Below are 16,591 nucleotides of genomic sequence, written 5' to 3'. Positions count from 1 at the left end.
TGCTGCTCCACTTTTCATTTCATTGGGTATTCTTAAGCCATAAATGCTCTTTCACTTTCAAAGGTTACGAGCTACGTCATCCGATCTCAGTCATTAAACTGGGTCGACAATGGAACTCCATAGGTGTAGGAAAAAACATTATTTCAATTCAAAATAATTTAGCAATAGACGGGCATGCTTTTTTTCCGGTGAATCGAAACAGTTAAAATCTAACATGCCATTTTAGCCCTAAATATTATTTAACTCATTGGCTCACAATAAGAAAATTTCTAAATTTATTAATTTGTAAGAACAAAACTAAAATAAAAAATGAAATAAGGATTATTATTTAAAAAATAGACAGCCATGTGAAAAAATTAGGACACCTCATTAAATATTCAGTTCTTTATTAACAAATGTTCACATATCAATGCCTGATCTTGTTTTTCTTTATCTCTGAAAAAAAAAGTGATTTAATTGCAGGTAAACAACAAAAATGAACACTGTTTTACTCATTAAACAAAATTTATCAACAAAAATGCATATCTAACTGAGGAAAAAGTTAGGACACCCTACCACCTAATGGCTATTGTTAGCCCCTTTGGCTGAAATAACTTCAGTGAGACACTTTTTGTAGCCATCTGCCAGTCTTTGACATCGTTCTGAAGAAGGGTTTCCCACTCCTCAACGCAGAATACTTTCAGCTGTGAGATGTTTCAGAGGTTCTTAAAGGAGATCTTAATGGTATTAAGATCTGGCTTTGACTCAGCCATTCCAGGACTCTCTTCCTTTTCAGCCAGTCCTTGATGGATTTACTGGTATGTTTTGGGTCATTGTCATGTTGCAGGGTCCAGTTTCGCTTCAGCTTCAAATTTTTTCACCGATGATCTCACATGTTCCTCAAGTACCCTCTGATACACGGTAGAATTCATGGTGGCTTCTATTATAGTAAGCTGGCCAGGTCCTGCTGAAGCAAAGCATCCCCAAACCATGACACTTCCACCTCCATGCTTCACAGTTGGTATGAGGTTCTTTCTTCTGAAATGCTATATTGGGTTTACGCTAGGGCTGTCAAAATTATCGCGTTAACGCGCGGTAATTAATTTTTTAAATTAATGACGTTAAAATATTTGACGCAATTAATGCACATGTCCCGCTCAGACAGTATTCTGCCTTTTGGTAAATTTTACAGCAAGGTTTTTTTGTGCTGTCTAACAGTGAACTCTTGTGGTCGCTTTGCGACATGGTTTATTGCTTTCTTGCCAGTTCAATATGGCTGCAGGACGTCTCGGGCTGACGCCTACGTTGTAATGTTGTGCTTATATGATCCTTGGACAAGATTTGTCCGTAAGTATGGTTGTTGTAAAGAATGTACATATTATGTTAGTAAGCGAAATGTTATATTTTTTGTATGAGACGCTTTTTGTTTATGTTTAGTGAACCTGTATAGCGTGCTAAGCTAACGTTTTTGCTAATGCAATGCTTGTGTACTTTTTTTTTGTAGTTTCACTACGGTCTAAAGAGGACAGTGGTTTGAGGCCATTTTATTAATAAATCAGATGAAAAAGGAAAAAGTCTGATTATTAAGGCGTCGTTCACTAGCTGTCTAGCTTTGGAAAAAGTAGACGCTTCGGAGTGAGGACAGCATAGACAGATTTAAATGACAGTAGAGTGAAATGCCCACTACAGTCCTTATGTACCGTATGTTGAATGTATATATCCATCTTGTGTCTTATCTTTCCATTCCAACAAATTATTTTACAGAATATATATATAATTTACAGAAAAACATGGCATATTTTATAGATGGTTTGAATTGCGATTAATTGCGATTAATTACGAGTAATTAATTTTTAAGCTGTAATTAACTCGATTAAAAATTTTAATCGTTTGACAGCCCTAGTTTACGCCAAACATTTCCTCTGTTCTGGTGTCCAAATAATTCAATTTTAGATTAATATGTCATGTTCTTCTTGGAGGGCAAAGGTTTCCTCCTTGAATACCACCCATGAAGGTTAACCTTGTGAAGTCTCTCTCTGATTGTAGAGGCATGCACTGCTGTAGTTCCCGTGATGACATTTTAGAGTTTTGGGAGACTTCTTTTTGCATCTTGCGGCCTGCTCTCTGGGTGAACTTGCTTGGATGGCCAAACCTGGGCATGTTGGCAGTTGTTTTGAATGTCCTCCACTTGTACACTATTTTCCGAACAATGGAATGACTGCTTCTATATTCTTTTGAAATCCCTTACCAGACTCATAAGCATCTACATTATTCTTTCTGAAGGCCTCAGACAGCCCCGTATAGATGTTGTTTTCTCTCACTTTAACAGTCAGTCACTGTTGAAAATATTCTGCTTTAAGGAGTGGGGCAAACTTTCTTCAGACCTATGTCAAAGACTGATAGATGGCTACAAAAAGCATCTCACTGAAGTTATTTCAGCCAAAGCTATTAGGTAGTAGGGTATCCTAACGTTTTCCTCAGAATATGCATTTTTGTTGATAAATTTGGTTTAATGAGTAAAACAATATTATTTTTTGTTGTTTACCTGCAATTAAATCACTTTCTTTTCCAGAGATAAAGAAAAACTAGATCGGACATTCATATGTGAACGTTTCTTAATAAAGAATGGAATATTTAATGGGGTGTCCTAATTTTTTCACATGACTGTACTAGTATATATACAGTATATACAGTAATCCCTCGCTACTTGGCGCTTCAAGCTTCACGCCCTCAGTTCATTGCAGATTTTTTTTCAATTAAGAAAATAAATAAGTAAATACAAATGAGCCTTCCCGAGCCGATCACGTAGTCTCACTCTCCCTCCCTCTCTCCTTGCGCTTTGTTGGTCAAGCAGTGCACTGGAGTTGCTTATTAAAGTTAACAATGATTGACAGACATTTGGGTTTGATCTTGCCAGAGATGCGAACTACAAAGTGAACCATCGTTTAACTTGTTAAACAGTTGCTGTGGCAACTCATTATGTGTAAGTGAGCAGCTTGAGCGGATTTGAGTGGACTCACTCAATAAAGCATTTCATAATATACATAAAAGTTTTTTTTTTTTTTTTTTTTTTTTTAATTATACTTTGGGGGAAAAAGTGAAACAACGTCTTGTATGTGTCTCTTTCCAATGCTAAATCTGAATAAATACATTAACCAACAAAAACTTTTTCAAGATTCTGTCTAGTCATTCGAAGTTTGCCCCAAAAAATTGGTGAGCTCAAAGACTCAAACCATTTTCATGGCGATAGTTAAAGACAGCAAAACAACAAAGGATCTATGAATACATATATAAAATAGCATCCAACAAAGCATTTATGTAAAATTAAGATTAGATTTGGCATGGTCAACAACCAAGAGTGCAAAAGTCAGTGTTTTGACTTTTGAATGAAAAGCTTTAACTGCTCTTTGTTGTATCCCTGCAGGATGAATAAAGGTTCTCATAATTTGCTCTGTGGGATACTTGAGTATTGCCTTTATTTTGAAGGATTGACATGGCCTCCTACTGTGGCCTTCAGCCTTGAAAATTGTGAGCTTGCAGACAGGGCTGCAGTAATCGATGCCCTTGTTGCTGACTTGTTGTCCTTCAAACCACCAAACATTCGCATACGTTTGTGCACTTGCTTCATCATATAAGTTTTCTTCAGACACTATGATGGTATGATTATATTCCTGACAGCGGTGAAGAATCAAGTAACCGGCAACTTCATCCTCAACGCCAAAATTGAAGACGCCGAGTCAAAAACCTTTATTGAGAACGGTTTACAGTGGAACTACACCCTCGAGAACGGCAAGGAGAGCCTGCGAACATCTGGTCCTCTACATGAAGGCATCTTAGTGCTGGTCAGTGCGGGACCTTCTTAAGATATAATTTTTATACACCTGCTGATTATTGCTGGCAATTTTCAGGTCATTCCTCAGGAAGAAGACTCCAAGATTAGCTTAACGTACAAATATATCATCCATGAGGACCTTCTACCTCTAATCACCAACAACAACGTTCTTTTGGCCGAGTTAGATTCCTACGAGTGGGCGCTGAAGAGCTGGTCACAGTGCTCCAAACCTTGCGGTGGAGGTCAGTAACAGTGTTTAAAAAGCACACACAAATACGAGTACATCATTTCAGGGATTCTCAAGTAAAACCAAATGTGGTTTGGTTTACCATTAAGACTACAGTAAAAAAAAAAAAAAAAAAAACAACATGTATGTAAGTTAAAAAGAGACTTCCATAAATCCCTCCCAAATTGTACAGGTTAAAATAAGTACTGTAAATCCTCCAGACGTTTCGTCGGTCAAAGTAAGACTATTTTAAAAACATCCAATGGTGCGCAGGTTTAGGTAAGATTACCGTAAATCCCCAAATTGCAAGGTTAAAATAAGAGTACTGTAAATCCCCCAGAAGTTGTATATATTAAAATAGGACTAGCATTAAAATCCCAAAAGTTACACGGGTCAAAATTAGACGATCGTAAATACCCCTAAAATTGCACATGTTAAAATAAATCGACCGAATTTCCCTCTGCAGTTCAGTAGCTCTATAATCGGGGTCCTCAATTAGTGGACCGCGGTGCACGACCGGACCACGGCAGACCTCTCTGCGGACCCAGAGCAAACGGCACTTAAAAAAAAAAAAAAAAAAAAAAAAGAAAAAACAAACTTTTTAATAACATGCAGATATATTATTTGTATGAATCGCCAATCTATCGCTATGCGCTACTATTCTATCGCTAAATTCTGTTTCATTTTTAGTCAAATATCTTCCATGTTCCCACTTCTGTTGTCATCTCTAAGACAACGATGCGCTGATTGGCTGAGAGAGCCTGCACGGATTCGGTGATTGGCTGAGAAAGCGTGCATGGATGCGCTGATTGGCTAAGAGAGCCTGAATGCTGCTAGCTAGCTAGAGTGGACGGACCGCAGCAGTGTTAAACACGAGTCGCACCTGGCAATTTGCAATCTGTTTGTTCACATGCCACCAGTAGAAGACCAAATCTAACAAAACGGCTTGCTCAAAGTTGGCCAAGAGAAGAAAAGTGGACAACGAAAATCGCCGTTTCAATGAGGAATGGACTGACAAATATATTGTACCTCTACTTATGAACGTCTCTACATACAGAATTTTCAGGTTAAGACACGCCTCGACAGGAAAATATTGCTTCTTGTTACAAAAGGAATTTCAGGATACGAAAGGCAAAAATACAGTATGGCTGGTACTCGCAGCTCCCAGAATTTACTGAACATAACATACTTCTGTCTTGTGGGGTGCCACAAGGCTCTTTTTTAGGGCTTATTCTGTTTGCACTTTATCTGTTACTTTTAGGATAAATTATAAAAGCTCCCAGTAACATACTTATAGCTGATTTGCCATTGGCTATTGCCTAACATTCCTGGCCTCCAATAGACTCAGGGGAACCTCTCCAGTATGTGTTTGTGTGTATCCCAGCGTCCTCTTCATTCGCTCCTCGTGTTCCAACAGCTATACATGACTGTATTAACTGTTATTCTTGACTTTATTCTTGGTTCTTACATCATGCATGCACAACTCAGATTTTATGTTAATTGTGCAATATTCTAATTGTAACATGCATTTGTTACATGTTTTAATGCAATTTTATCCATTATAAAAGATTTATGGAACCGATTAGGGCATCTCCAGGCGTCTCTACTTACGGAATTTTCAGTTCACAAAACTACTTGTAGAACCAATTAATGTCGTAAGTAAAGGTACTATTGTATCTCACTAGGGTTTAACTTGATACGGCCGAACAGATGACATGTTTATGTCGCTAAACAGTCACACTCCAGAAGCACGGCAGTGCACGCAACCCGAATACGTCAACAACCAGAGTGCATTACGACGTCAACAACAATGGCGACCTATGAGCTAAACTGATTTTACAAATTTTATAAAAACGAAAATATCAAGAGGGGTTTTAATGTCAAATTATTATAACTGATACGAACATTTATCTTTTTCCTAGTACTGAAACCCCTAGCAAAAAATATGGAATCAGCAGTGTCGGACGAGCAAGCAGACATTTTATCATGTAGAACAAACTCAGATAAAGAGCTTGAAAAAATAATGGATTATCTCAAAAGTGCAACTCTTTAGCATCCAAAAACACTAAAAGAAATGAATAAAAAACATTGTGGTGGTCAGTAAATGTTACTTTTATAGAGCAAGTGCAGGGAAATATATATGGAATCACTCCATTCTGAGGAAAAAAATATGGAATCATGAGAAACAAACAAAGAAATAACAATCAAAACACATCTCTAGTATTTAGTTGCACCAACTCTGGCTTTTATGACAGCTTTCAGTCTCTGAGGCATGGACTTGATGAGTATTCTTCATCAATTTGGTGCCAACTCTCTCTGATTGGAGTTGCCAGATGATCCTTGCAGGTCGGAGTCTTGCTGTGGACCATTTTTTTCAATTTCCACCGCAGGTTTTCAATAGGGTTGAGATCTGGGCTATTTGCAGGCCATGACACTGACTGGATGAGTCTTTCTCCAAGGAATCCTTTAACAGTTTTAGCTCAGTGGCATGATGCATTGTCTTCTTGGAAAATGACAAACATATTTTCAATTGAAGGGATAAGAAAACTGTCTAAAATTTGAATGTAAACTTATGCATTTATTGAAGATTTAACCACAGCCATCTTCCCAGTGCCTTTGCCTGACATGCAGCCCCATATCATCAAGGACTAAAGGAATTTTGATGGTTTCTTCAGGCAGTCATATTTGTAAATCTCACTGGAACAGCACCAAACAAAAGTTCCAGCATCATAACCTTGTCTAATGCAGATTCTTGACTCTTGACTCTTTTTGCTAGGGGTTGTACTAGTCCTCATAGCCGGGGTTCCTTATAAAAGTTGCACATGTGAAAACAAATCTAACATTAATCCTCATAAGTTGCACATTAAATCAAAATCAGTGGGAGTTAGACTCGTATAAATAAGTTATCCCAGAATCTGCTAGGCAAAGACTAATGGTTTTTCCCCTTCCTCAGGAATACAGTACACCAAATACGGATGCAGGAGGAAGAGCGACAGCCGTTTGGTGCATCGCAACTTTTGCGATACTAACAAGAAGCCCAAACCTATTCGCAAACGCTGCAATGTCCAAGAGTGCACTCAGCCCTCGTAAGTTGTGATTAACCCCGCTATAATTTACAAACAGGACTGTGCAAGAATGTCATATGTCCTCCAGATGGGTCGTGGACGAGTGGAGTGCTTGTAGCAAGACGTGCGGAAAGCAGGGCTACCAGACGAGGGCGGTGCAGTGCATGCAGGCGCTTAACAACGGCACCAACCGGCCCGTCCACAGCAAACACTGTACCGGGGACCGGCCGGAGCCCAAGAGGGCTTGCAATCACACAGCGTGCCCCGCTCAGTGGAGGACGGGTGCATGGTCTCAGGTGAGAAGGAGGGGCATCAACTGTCCAAAAGTCTCAATATTATATTTTTTGCATTAAAAAAAGCAAGACTGGTACACAGTTCCAGAACAAGTAAGTTTCTACGACCGAGGATTCGGCCCAAATAAAGGCGAATTAAAGTCGTACTGGTGGTATTATATAAAGTGGTATTAATACGTAGGATAAACCGCTACGCACTTTACGTATATGTACCTTAGCTGGGAGCTACTACGAAGCATCAATATAAAGCTATCAATTGAATATAATTTGATGTAGATGAGCTAAAAGATCATGGATTTCCTTATTTATGAAGCAGATTCCAAATATAGACTCAGGAGATGCGCAATATTATTCCAATTCGCTTTGACATCACTTGCGTCATAAAGCTACTACGTAGCTGGTAGCTACAACAAAGTGTTGGTAGCCTACAAATCATTCTGTTGATAATGATTTGATGTAAATGAGCCAAAGTATGAAGGATTTCATCGGAGTACCAGTACGACTTTAAAGTGCCTGTGACAGCATTAAAAAAAAAAAAATCTTAAACAGCATTATTATGTGAATTAGGATCATATTTTGAGACGATTCGACAAAATACAACAATTTGGCAAAGCGCAGAAGACGAGAAATTAGTATTTTAATCTGACATTTAGACCCTGCCTGTCGTTATAGCGCTCAAGCGTCCCCAGTTGGAGGATAACGTCGGCAGGGTCCTGATTTCATCTGAGTTAGAGTTCAGCCCATTGAGGGGGAATTATTCAGAATGAGGAAAATGCGACGAAGAGAGCAGCAAAATGTCATTGTTTCAATCTCTCTACTCTAATATTGTTACAGGATATTCTTTTTATCTAAGTATTTTTCCCAAATAAATGGTATGGTCATGACAAATAACAGTCTTGTGCTAAATGGAATATGAAATATTTAAAATGCATTTATTCAGTACGACATGGCAAAATTACTCCATAATGGTCAAAACGGTCGAACGATATTTTATGCCACCAAGTTAGTCCGGCTTTTGTCATTTCCCTTGCTTGGCCTCGGAGAACGTAAACATACCAGGAGGCGTGACAGCTAGCTGACATGCTAACCCGAACCAAGAGGTGTTTTCAAGTCTTATTCTCACCTTTCAAAGCGAAAAATCACGCAAAACTTCCACGGACATATCACATGGTGGCGGGATTTTCGATTGTCTTCACGGATCGGCAACCCCCTCGGCGGCGAGCAAGTTACAGCTCGTTCCCCTGCTGCGGGCAGGAGAGCTCGTTGACTGGGGAGGCAGCTGGAAAATGGCCGCCAGACAAACCGGCCGACGTCGGAGGAGCGCGTAGCTGCCGAGCCCAACCCGAGGATAGTGGTCTTTTGCCGGGCACACGAAGAGGGCAGAGGGGGCTGACAGGCTGGGCAATATGGAGGACCACACGAGCATAAGCCGAGTATAGCGGGCACGCGAAGAGGACCGAGGGGGGTGTGCGACAAGCCACCGGTCGTCGGCAGAGTGGCATTCTCGGTGGACAAAAAGCATTGTCAGCCACAAAATGCAAGCCACATCCGTATTAAAACGCGTGCCATGATCCCAGTATTTGAAATAATACAAAACACAATGTTTACTCACTTCCTTCTAAGTCCAATGGCCCCACAGTTGTCGGACTTGTTTTGGCCAATCTCGGGGTCAACGGGAACTTTTTGAAACCCAAAAAGGCTCACACGCTCCTCCCTGGTGCAGCAACAAACCCTGCAGCATATTTGGCTGGCGTGATGCGAAAAATAAATGAATTAATCCGCAAAATCAGCTGAATCCGCAGTCCATCTGTACTGTGAGTTGCTGACCCGGGTGACGTCCCATTCACATTCGTCCTCAACCCGAGACTGGAGCCGGAAGACACTCATTTTCATGGCGCAGGATTAAAAAAATTGAATAAACAAAACGATCGCTTCACACACAACCAAGCGGTCCATTTCATTCAGGAGCATAAAATACCGCGTGAATTCTGGAAATAAACATGCTTTTTGCTGTCATAGGCATTTTAATCGCATAGTTTCCCCCCGCTTCTCCTTCATTTTGCCCCAATCCTCCATCGTAGGTTTCTGTATGCAATACCCTAGTGTTGAACTATCTCTCTCTGACAGCATTTGTATGCATGTCTTTCTAGTGTTCTGTGACCTGTGGCGAAGGTATCCAGCAAAGACAAGTGGTATGCAAGGCCAGTGACAACACCGCAGGACAATGTGAGGGTGACAAACCGGAGACAGTGCTAATTTGCAAGCCTGCTGTTGCATGTCCAGGTACTTTGTAATATCCACAGAAACAATTTTATAGAGCTGGAAGAAGGGAAATTCAGCATCTTGGTTTGTTTTGATGCTAGCATCGTTGAATTTTCTGTTCTAGGACAACAGGCGCCCCCTTTTGGGAGGGAGAACGTCACCATAAAAGATGAAGCCGTACACCAAAGGGAGACTGGCCACCCTGTGCTTCCAATCATGTCGAGTAAGAGGATCGTGGCAAGAACCTGAGCAAAGCGTAAATAAAAATTCCGTCTCTAATCGTTTCTTTTGATTTTCTTAGATGAGGCATGCCAAGGGGATAAATCCATTTTCTGTCAAATGGAAGTTCTCGCCCGCTACTGCTCCATCCCAGGATACAATAAGCTTTGTTGCGAGTCGTGCAACAAGAACCTGGCCACACTGTCCCCCGAACTATCCAATACGGCCTCGGCGAGATCCGAGACCCCGACAGATTCCCCCACCGATTCCCACATTGCCTCCCTCAGGTCTCCACGACCCACTGCCGCTCTGAATCCAACGCAAACCACTAAAAGCGTCAACAGACGACCGCGTCCCACCAACCGAGCACCCACCACAAGGGTGCCCATTACCATCTCCCCATCACCCTCGGGCGGCATCGGCAACCCAAGGCTTCTTCTACCTCCAGGGGACGCCTCCCTCAAGGAGCACAAGCCCGACAGCACTTTAGGACCACTTGCCACAAAATCAAAAAGGGACCATTTAGGATCCGAGAGGGACTCCAGCCATAGATGAACAACTACCTGGCAGTGGCGTGAAATCATCTCAGAAAATGCGGTATTTGGAAAGACTTACTGTCACGATGCATTAGTCTTTTATTTTATTTTAATATTTTTTTTACAAATGTTTTCTCCGGACCAGTGATGGTTACCTCATCCAAACCTACAAAACGTGACCGATTTGGTGCTGTCAAAACGAGACGCGTTGAAAATGTGACGACTGCATTGCTTCCTGTTTATGTTTCTGTGTACAGTTGTTGTTTAAACCCCAAGTGCAGCAGAACTACTAGTGAACTTGTGTTGTGAACATGTGGGAGCTCAACTGTGGAGTCTTGTGTACTCCACTAATGTTATTCTGGACAACTGGTCATTATTTTTCTTCCATCCCTAATGCATGGATGTCAAAGTTTCGGTTAAGTTCCGCATTAGACTGACAGTATGCCGACTTGACTTTCCACGTTAGATTGACAGATTGTCAATCAGAGCATGACCAGCCACAATGGACTGCTTGTAGGCGACTAGTTGCTCCACAATAGACTTTTCACTCCTTACTTTTGACTTTCCACACCAGACTGCTAACTACTGTAGATCTTGAGTTTCCACACTACACTGCTAGATTAACAATTAGATCAGGGGTCGGCAACCTTTAACACTCAAAGAGCCATTTCGACCATGTTTCCACAGAAAAAAACAACACTGGGAGCACTTGAAATGATTGCGTCAACTTGACTGTAGGTATATTAGAGAAAGATCAGCCGATATTTGGAATTTGACGTAAATCGGTATCGGCCTTTTTTTTTTTAAACGACGGGCCGATACGAAGAAATCAATTTAAAACTGGGTTATTTCGGCTCAGATACAGTAGGCATGTGCCGGTATGATATTCTGGCGGTATGATAACCTGAAGCCAAATTATCACGGTATTGCAATTAGAGCTTGAAAATGTGTTACCTTGAGATATCTGGGTTTAAAAAAGAAACTTTTTTCCGTTGAATAGGATTTTTATTTTTCAAAACATATGAACATATTAGCAAATTGGAACATAAGTATAATGTTGTTAAAATAAATTTAACAAAATAAACTATTCTAAATAAAATGGAAAATAAGTGCAGTCCTTTAGGTGACCCTAAACCCACAGCTATAGTTCAAAATTATTACCATCAGAGCAAAAAATATTGAGTCATTTTCCATAAAAAGCAAATGTGTATGACTTATATCTTGTTTACACGATACACACACTCTCTTTCTCAACACAGGCAGTTGCCAGAGAGAAAAAAAAAACACGTTTAACCACCGCTAGACACACTAAACATGCTGGAGTTAATTCTCGTAGCTGGTGGGAAACGTTCATGACAGTGTTTGCTAATCTTTAATTTTGTTTGAATGCGAAATCATACTGGAGGTGTTGCCTCCTCGGCAGCCACCCTCCGCAAACATGTTTTACGTGTCGGTTGACCCTCCTCCTCTAAGCCGCGGCCGTCCGTAACTTTTCTGTGGCCCAAGTATTCCCATACCAGCGATTTTGTTTTATTTGATGGGGGGAAAATTTCAGGAGTTTTTTCTCCTCCAGCCATCGTGTAGCACAGCTGACTCACGGACACTGAGCAACAACTGGTAGGGGAAGGTTTAGCCTTGCAGCTGCAAGCGAGGGATTTCTCCATGCATTTGTGGGACATAAAGATAGCTAATAACCTTAGGGACGATATGACGGAATTTTTTTTTGCGGTTTTGAAACCTTGACGTTTTCATACCACGGTATAACTTGAAAGCGGTAATGGTCACATGTCTAAGATGCAGCCGCGCCTCTTTCCTATCTGCTGTATCCTGCATTAGTATTCAACCTGTCTATTGATTGGCTAAATGGCAATGGTAAATGATGGTACACTTGTATCGCGCCTTTCAATGTTTTTAAGGCCCTCAAAGCGCTTCACACTAACGTCCTCATTCACCTACAGGTGATGCAGCACCAGAAACAATGTGGGGTTTAGAATTTTGCTCAAGGATACTTAGACAAGGTCATAAGGGCATTCTTTTCTGTGGAAATTTTGTAGAGACCTATTTATTTAACTTTTATTCAAATTTATAAGCGATGTTTCTAAGTCAAGGAAATTAAGGCACTTCTTGAGGTATTGCTTTCTATTTGTGTGATTCAATCACCATGCTTTAGGCATTTCAATGAAATTCAGTGTTTGCATTATTCAGTTTTTTAAAACCAATTTTTACTCTTTTACTGCAAATGAATATTGGCTCCAAAAATCTGTTATCGGCCCCTCAAGCTACTAATAATCGGTATTGGTCCTGAAAAACCCATTTTGGTCGATCTCTAATACTATATATACAGTATACTGTATATACACATATATATACTAGAGGTGGGAATCTTGCGGCTTCTAACAATTCGATTACGTTTCAGAGGCTATGATTCGATTAATAAATCGATTATTGATGCACACCCCCACTCATCAGCTGCTTTAATGTTTCATACATTAGTTACAAAAATGATACAAAAATCCTCTCAGGCTTAAATAAACAACTATTTCAGTATCAAGTTAACAGTTCAAAACAGTAATAAAATACTCAAGTCCCCATTCTGTATCAGCAGCTTTAAACTACATTCAGTTGATTTAATGTTGTGAATCAACCGTTAAAGTTGTTAAAATTGCTCCCGTTATTCCATAATTTCCCTTCTGTCTACTGTCAACATGTGAAAGCTTTAAAACTGTTTCATCATTTAAAGATAGATTCAAGTCAAGATTTTGCCGATTTCTGAAGTAATTTAGATAAAAAGTTAATTAGGTACGCTCGGAAGGTTCGCTGCAACAGCCTTCCAGAGAAGTCTACTGCTTTAAGATGGCGGTTGTTTACTAACGCCAGCGAGTCTTTCATTTCGCACCTAGTTTTCTATAGGTGCGCTAACTCCCCCGAGTCTGTCATTTCGCATCTAGTTATTTTGTAGCGGCTGTCGGCCGCATTCAGTTATAATTGTTTTTCTATCTAGCAGCTTGAGTTGAGCCAGAGCCGTGAGTTGAGCATGATGTTTACTCTCGGTCCGTTCCTCATTGCGTCCCGAAGAGCGCGCTGACTGTGTTTTAGTTCCGCTTTACTTGGCATAGTTTAATGATCAGAATTTGGATGTTTGTGAATCAGTCTCGAATCTTCCACTGCCGAATCGCGAATAATCTAACAATCAGAAAGTTCGCACACCTCTAATATATACACACTAGGCCTGCACAATATACAGTGTGAGCATCGCCATCGCAATGTGTGCATGCACAAAAGTCCTTTCGCAGGACGTGTGATTTTTTGTGTGTGTGTGTGTGTAAACTTTTGTTCCACTTCATAAAAGCAGCAATTGTGCAAAGACATGGTTTCCATGATCCCTTTTATATAGACCAATCTTCATCATTAACAGATAAACCCCCTTAGCCTGGATTAAAAAGTATTATATATACTAAGGATGTCCCGATACCATAGTTTTTGCACCCGAGTCAGAGTCCGAGTCACCTGATTCTGAGAATCTGCCAATACGGAGTCCCAATTTGATACCGAAAAAAGGTATATTTTTGCTTTGACGTTCACGCTGCCGAGGACAACCTTTCACTTACACAATGAATGAGTTCCCACAGCACATTTCAGACTGTGTACCAAGCTTAACGATGATTAACACATTTGTGCCTTTGATCGTAGCGCTACCGAGGCGTCTCTGGCCAGATCAAAGCTACAAATGAGTCAATCATTGTCAACTTTAAGTACCAAATGCCATCTGCACTGGTGACCAAGACAAACAGTGTGGTCGTGCTGCTTAGTAGGGGGGAAAGTGAGGGGCTGGACGAGCATGAAGCAGAAAAACAAATATATTTCTTAAAATTAAAAACCTGATAGTTTTCACCCGATTCCGATCCTCTGAAAAATGACGCGATCGGCCCGGTTTTCTATCGTGATCGGATCGTGAAATCTCTAATGAATCGAATGCTATCAGAGGGATTCAGCAAAGTCTTTCCAAAAAGCTATTCAAGTCATCTGGTGAAAATTCTTCTCATGTTAATATCGCAATGTAGGCTATATTGCATACCCCCAAAAAGTCGCAATGTCATTTTTTTTCCCAATACCGTTCAGCCCTAATACAGTGGGGCAAATAAGTATTTAGTCAACCACTAATTGTGCAAGTTCTCCCACTTGAAAATATTAGAGAGGCCTGTAATTGTCAACATGGGTAAACCTCAACCATGAGAGAGAGAGAATGTGGAAAAAAAACAAACAAACAGAAAATCACATTGTTTGATTTTTAAAGAATTAATTTGCAAATCATGGTGGAAAATAAGTATTTGGTCAATACCAAAAGTTCATCTCAATACTTTGTTATGTACCCTTTGTTGGCAATAACGGAGGCCAAACGTTTTCTCTAACTTTTCACAAGCTTTTGCTGCTATTTTGGCCCATTCCTCCATGCAGATCTCCTCTAGAGCAGTGATGTTTTGGGGCTGTCATTGGGAAACATGGACTTTCAACTCCCTCCACAGATTTATGGGGTTGAGATCTGGAGACTGGGTAGGCCACTCCAGAACCATGAAATGCTTCTTACGAAGCCACTCCTTTGTTGCCCTGGCTGTGTGTTTGGATCATTGTCATGCTGAAAGACCCAGCCATCTTCAATGCCCTTGCTGATGGAAGGAGATTTTCACTCAAAATCTCGATACATGGCCCCATTCATTCTTTCCTTTACACAGATCAATCTGCCTGGTCCCTTTGCAGAATAAACAGCCCCAAAGCATGATGTTTCCACCCCCATGCTTCACTGTGGGTATGGTGTTCTTTGGATACAATTCAGTATTCTTTCTCCTCCAAACACGAGAACCTGTGTTTCTACCAAAAAGTTCTATTTTGGTTTCATCTGACCATAACACATTCTCCCAGTCCTCTTCTGGATCATCCAAATGCTCTCTAGCGAACCGCAGACGGGCCTGGACGTGTACTGGCTTCAGCAGGGGGACACGTCTGGCAGTACAGGATTTGAGTCCCTGGCGGCGCATTGTGTTACTGATAATAGCCTTTGTTACTGTGGTCCCAGCTCTCTGAAGGTCATTCTCTAGGTCCCCCCGTGTGGTTCTGGGATTTTTGCTCACCGTTCTTGTTATCATTTTGACGCCACGGGGGGAGATCTTGCATGGAGCCCCAGATCGAGGGAGATTATCAGTGGTCTTGTATGTCTTCCATTTTCTAATAATTGCTCCCACAGTTGATTTCTTTACACCAAGTGTTTTACCTATTGCAGATTCAGTCTTCCCAGCCTGGTGCAGGTCTACAATTTCGTCTCTGGTGTCCTTCGACAGCTCTTTGGTCTTGGCCATAATGGAGTTTGGAGTGTGACTGACTGAGGTTGTGGACAGGTGTCTTTTATACCGATAATGAGTTAAAACAGGTGCCAATAATACAGGTAAAGAGTGGAGCCTTGTTAGACCTCGTTAGAAGTTACACCTCTTTGACACCCAGAAATCTTGCTTGTTTGTAGGTGACCAGGTACTTATTTTCCACTCTAATTTGGAGATAAATTCTTTAAAAATCAAACAATGTGATTTTCCTGTTGTTTTTTCCACATTCTGTCTCTCATGGTTGAGGTTTACCCATGTTGACAATTACAGGCCTCTCTAATCTTTTCAAGTAGGACAGGGATGTCCAAACTTTTTGCAAAGGGGGCCAGAATTGGTGTGGTAAAAATGTGGGGGGCCGACCTTGGCTGACGTCCTTTACGTACAAGAATATATTTAGGCAAATTTTAGCAAGCCATTCCGTGTGTCACATTTGCTTTATTTATTTATTTAAATTAATAATTTCAACAATCTCACAACTAGCCTTTGTGGCGTTCTCTTTCCACTCTCGGGCTCATGTGAAATACTGCAGCTGTAAAATTAAACTAGCTTCAAGTTGCTTGAATTTCTCGCTACGTATCTTCTCTGTAATCTTGTCATACAAGTCAGCGTGTCTTGTTTGGTAATATCGCCTCACATTGAACTCTTTAAAAACAGCGACTGTCTCTTTGCAAATGAGGCAGACACAGTTGCTGCGTCTTTTAGTGAGGAAATAGTCCAATTTCCACCTATCCTTGAAGCGTCGGCCGTCGCAGTCAACTTTCTTTTTTTTGTTGATTGTCGCCATTTTAGAAAATTGGGAATAAAGGG

The 16,591-nt window shown here is 40.7% G+C and overlaps 1 protein-coding gene across 1 annotated transcript in view; it reads left to right on the top strand.

The window, feature by feature from the left end:
• LOC130909777 (A disintegrin and metalloproteinase with thrombospondin motifs 3) overlaps positions 1-14,631 on the top strand; it is a 126,974-nt gene extending 112,343 nt beyond the window's left edge. Inside the window, exons 18-24 of the mRNA XM_057826613.1 lie at positions 3,658-3,821; positions 3,888-4,053; positions 6,991-7,123; positions 7,191-7,398; positions 9,546-9,678; positions 9,782-9,880; positions 9,959-14,631. Of these exons, the coding sequence (XP_057682596.1) occupies positions 3,658-3,821; positions 3,888-4,053; positions 6,991-7,123; positions 7,191-7,398; positions 9,546-9,678; positions 9,782-9,880; positions 9,959-10,431 (1,376 nt within the window). The 3' untranslated portion in view covers positions 10,432-14,631. The remainder of the gene's footprint in view (positions 1-3,657; positions 3,822-3,887; positions 4,054-6,990; positions 7,124-7,190; positions 7,399-9,545; positions 9,679-9,781; positions 9,881-9,958) is intronic.
• The last annotated feature ends 1,960 nt before the right edge of the window (positions 14,632-16,591 follow it).

This window comes from Corythoichthys intestinalis, chromosome 21, assembly GCF_030265065.1.
Source record: "Corythoichthys intestinalis isolate RoL2023-P3 chromosome 21, ASM3026506v1, whole genome shotgun sequence".
Classification (NCBI taxonomy): domain Eukaryota; kingdom Metazoa; phylum Chordata; class Actinopteri; order Syngnathiformes; family Syngnathidae; genus Corythoichthys; species Corythoichthys intestinalis.
Note: the sequence above shows the minus strand (reverse complement) of the source record. Positions and strands in the feature narration are given on the sequence as shown.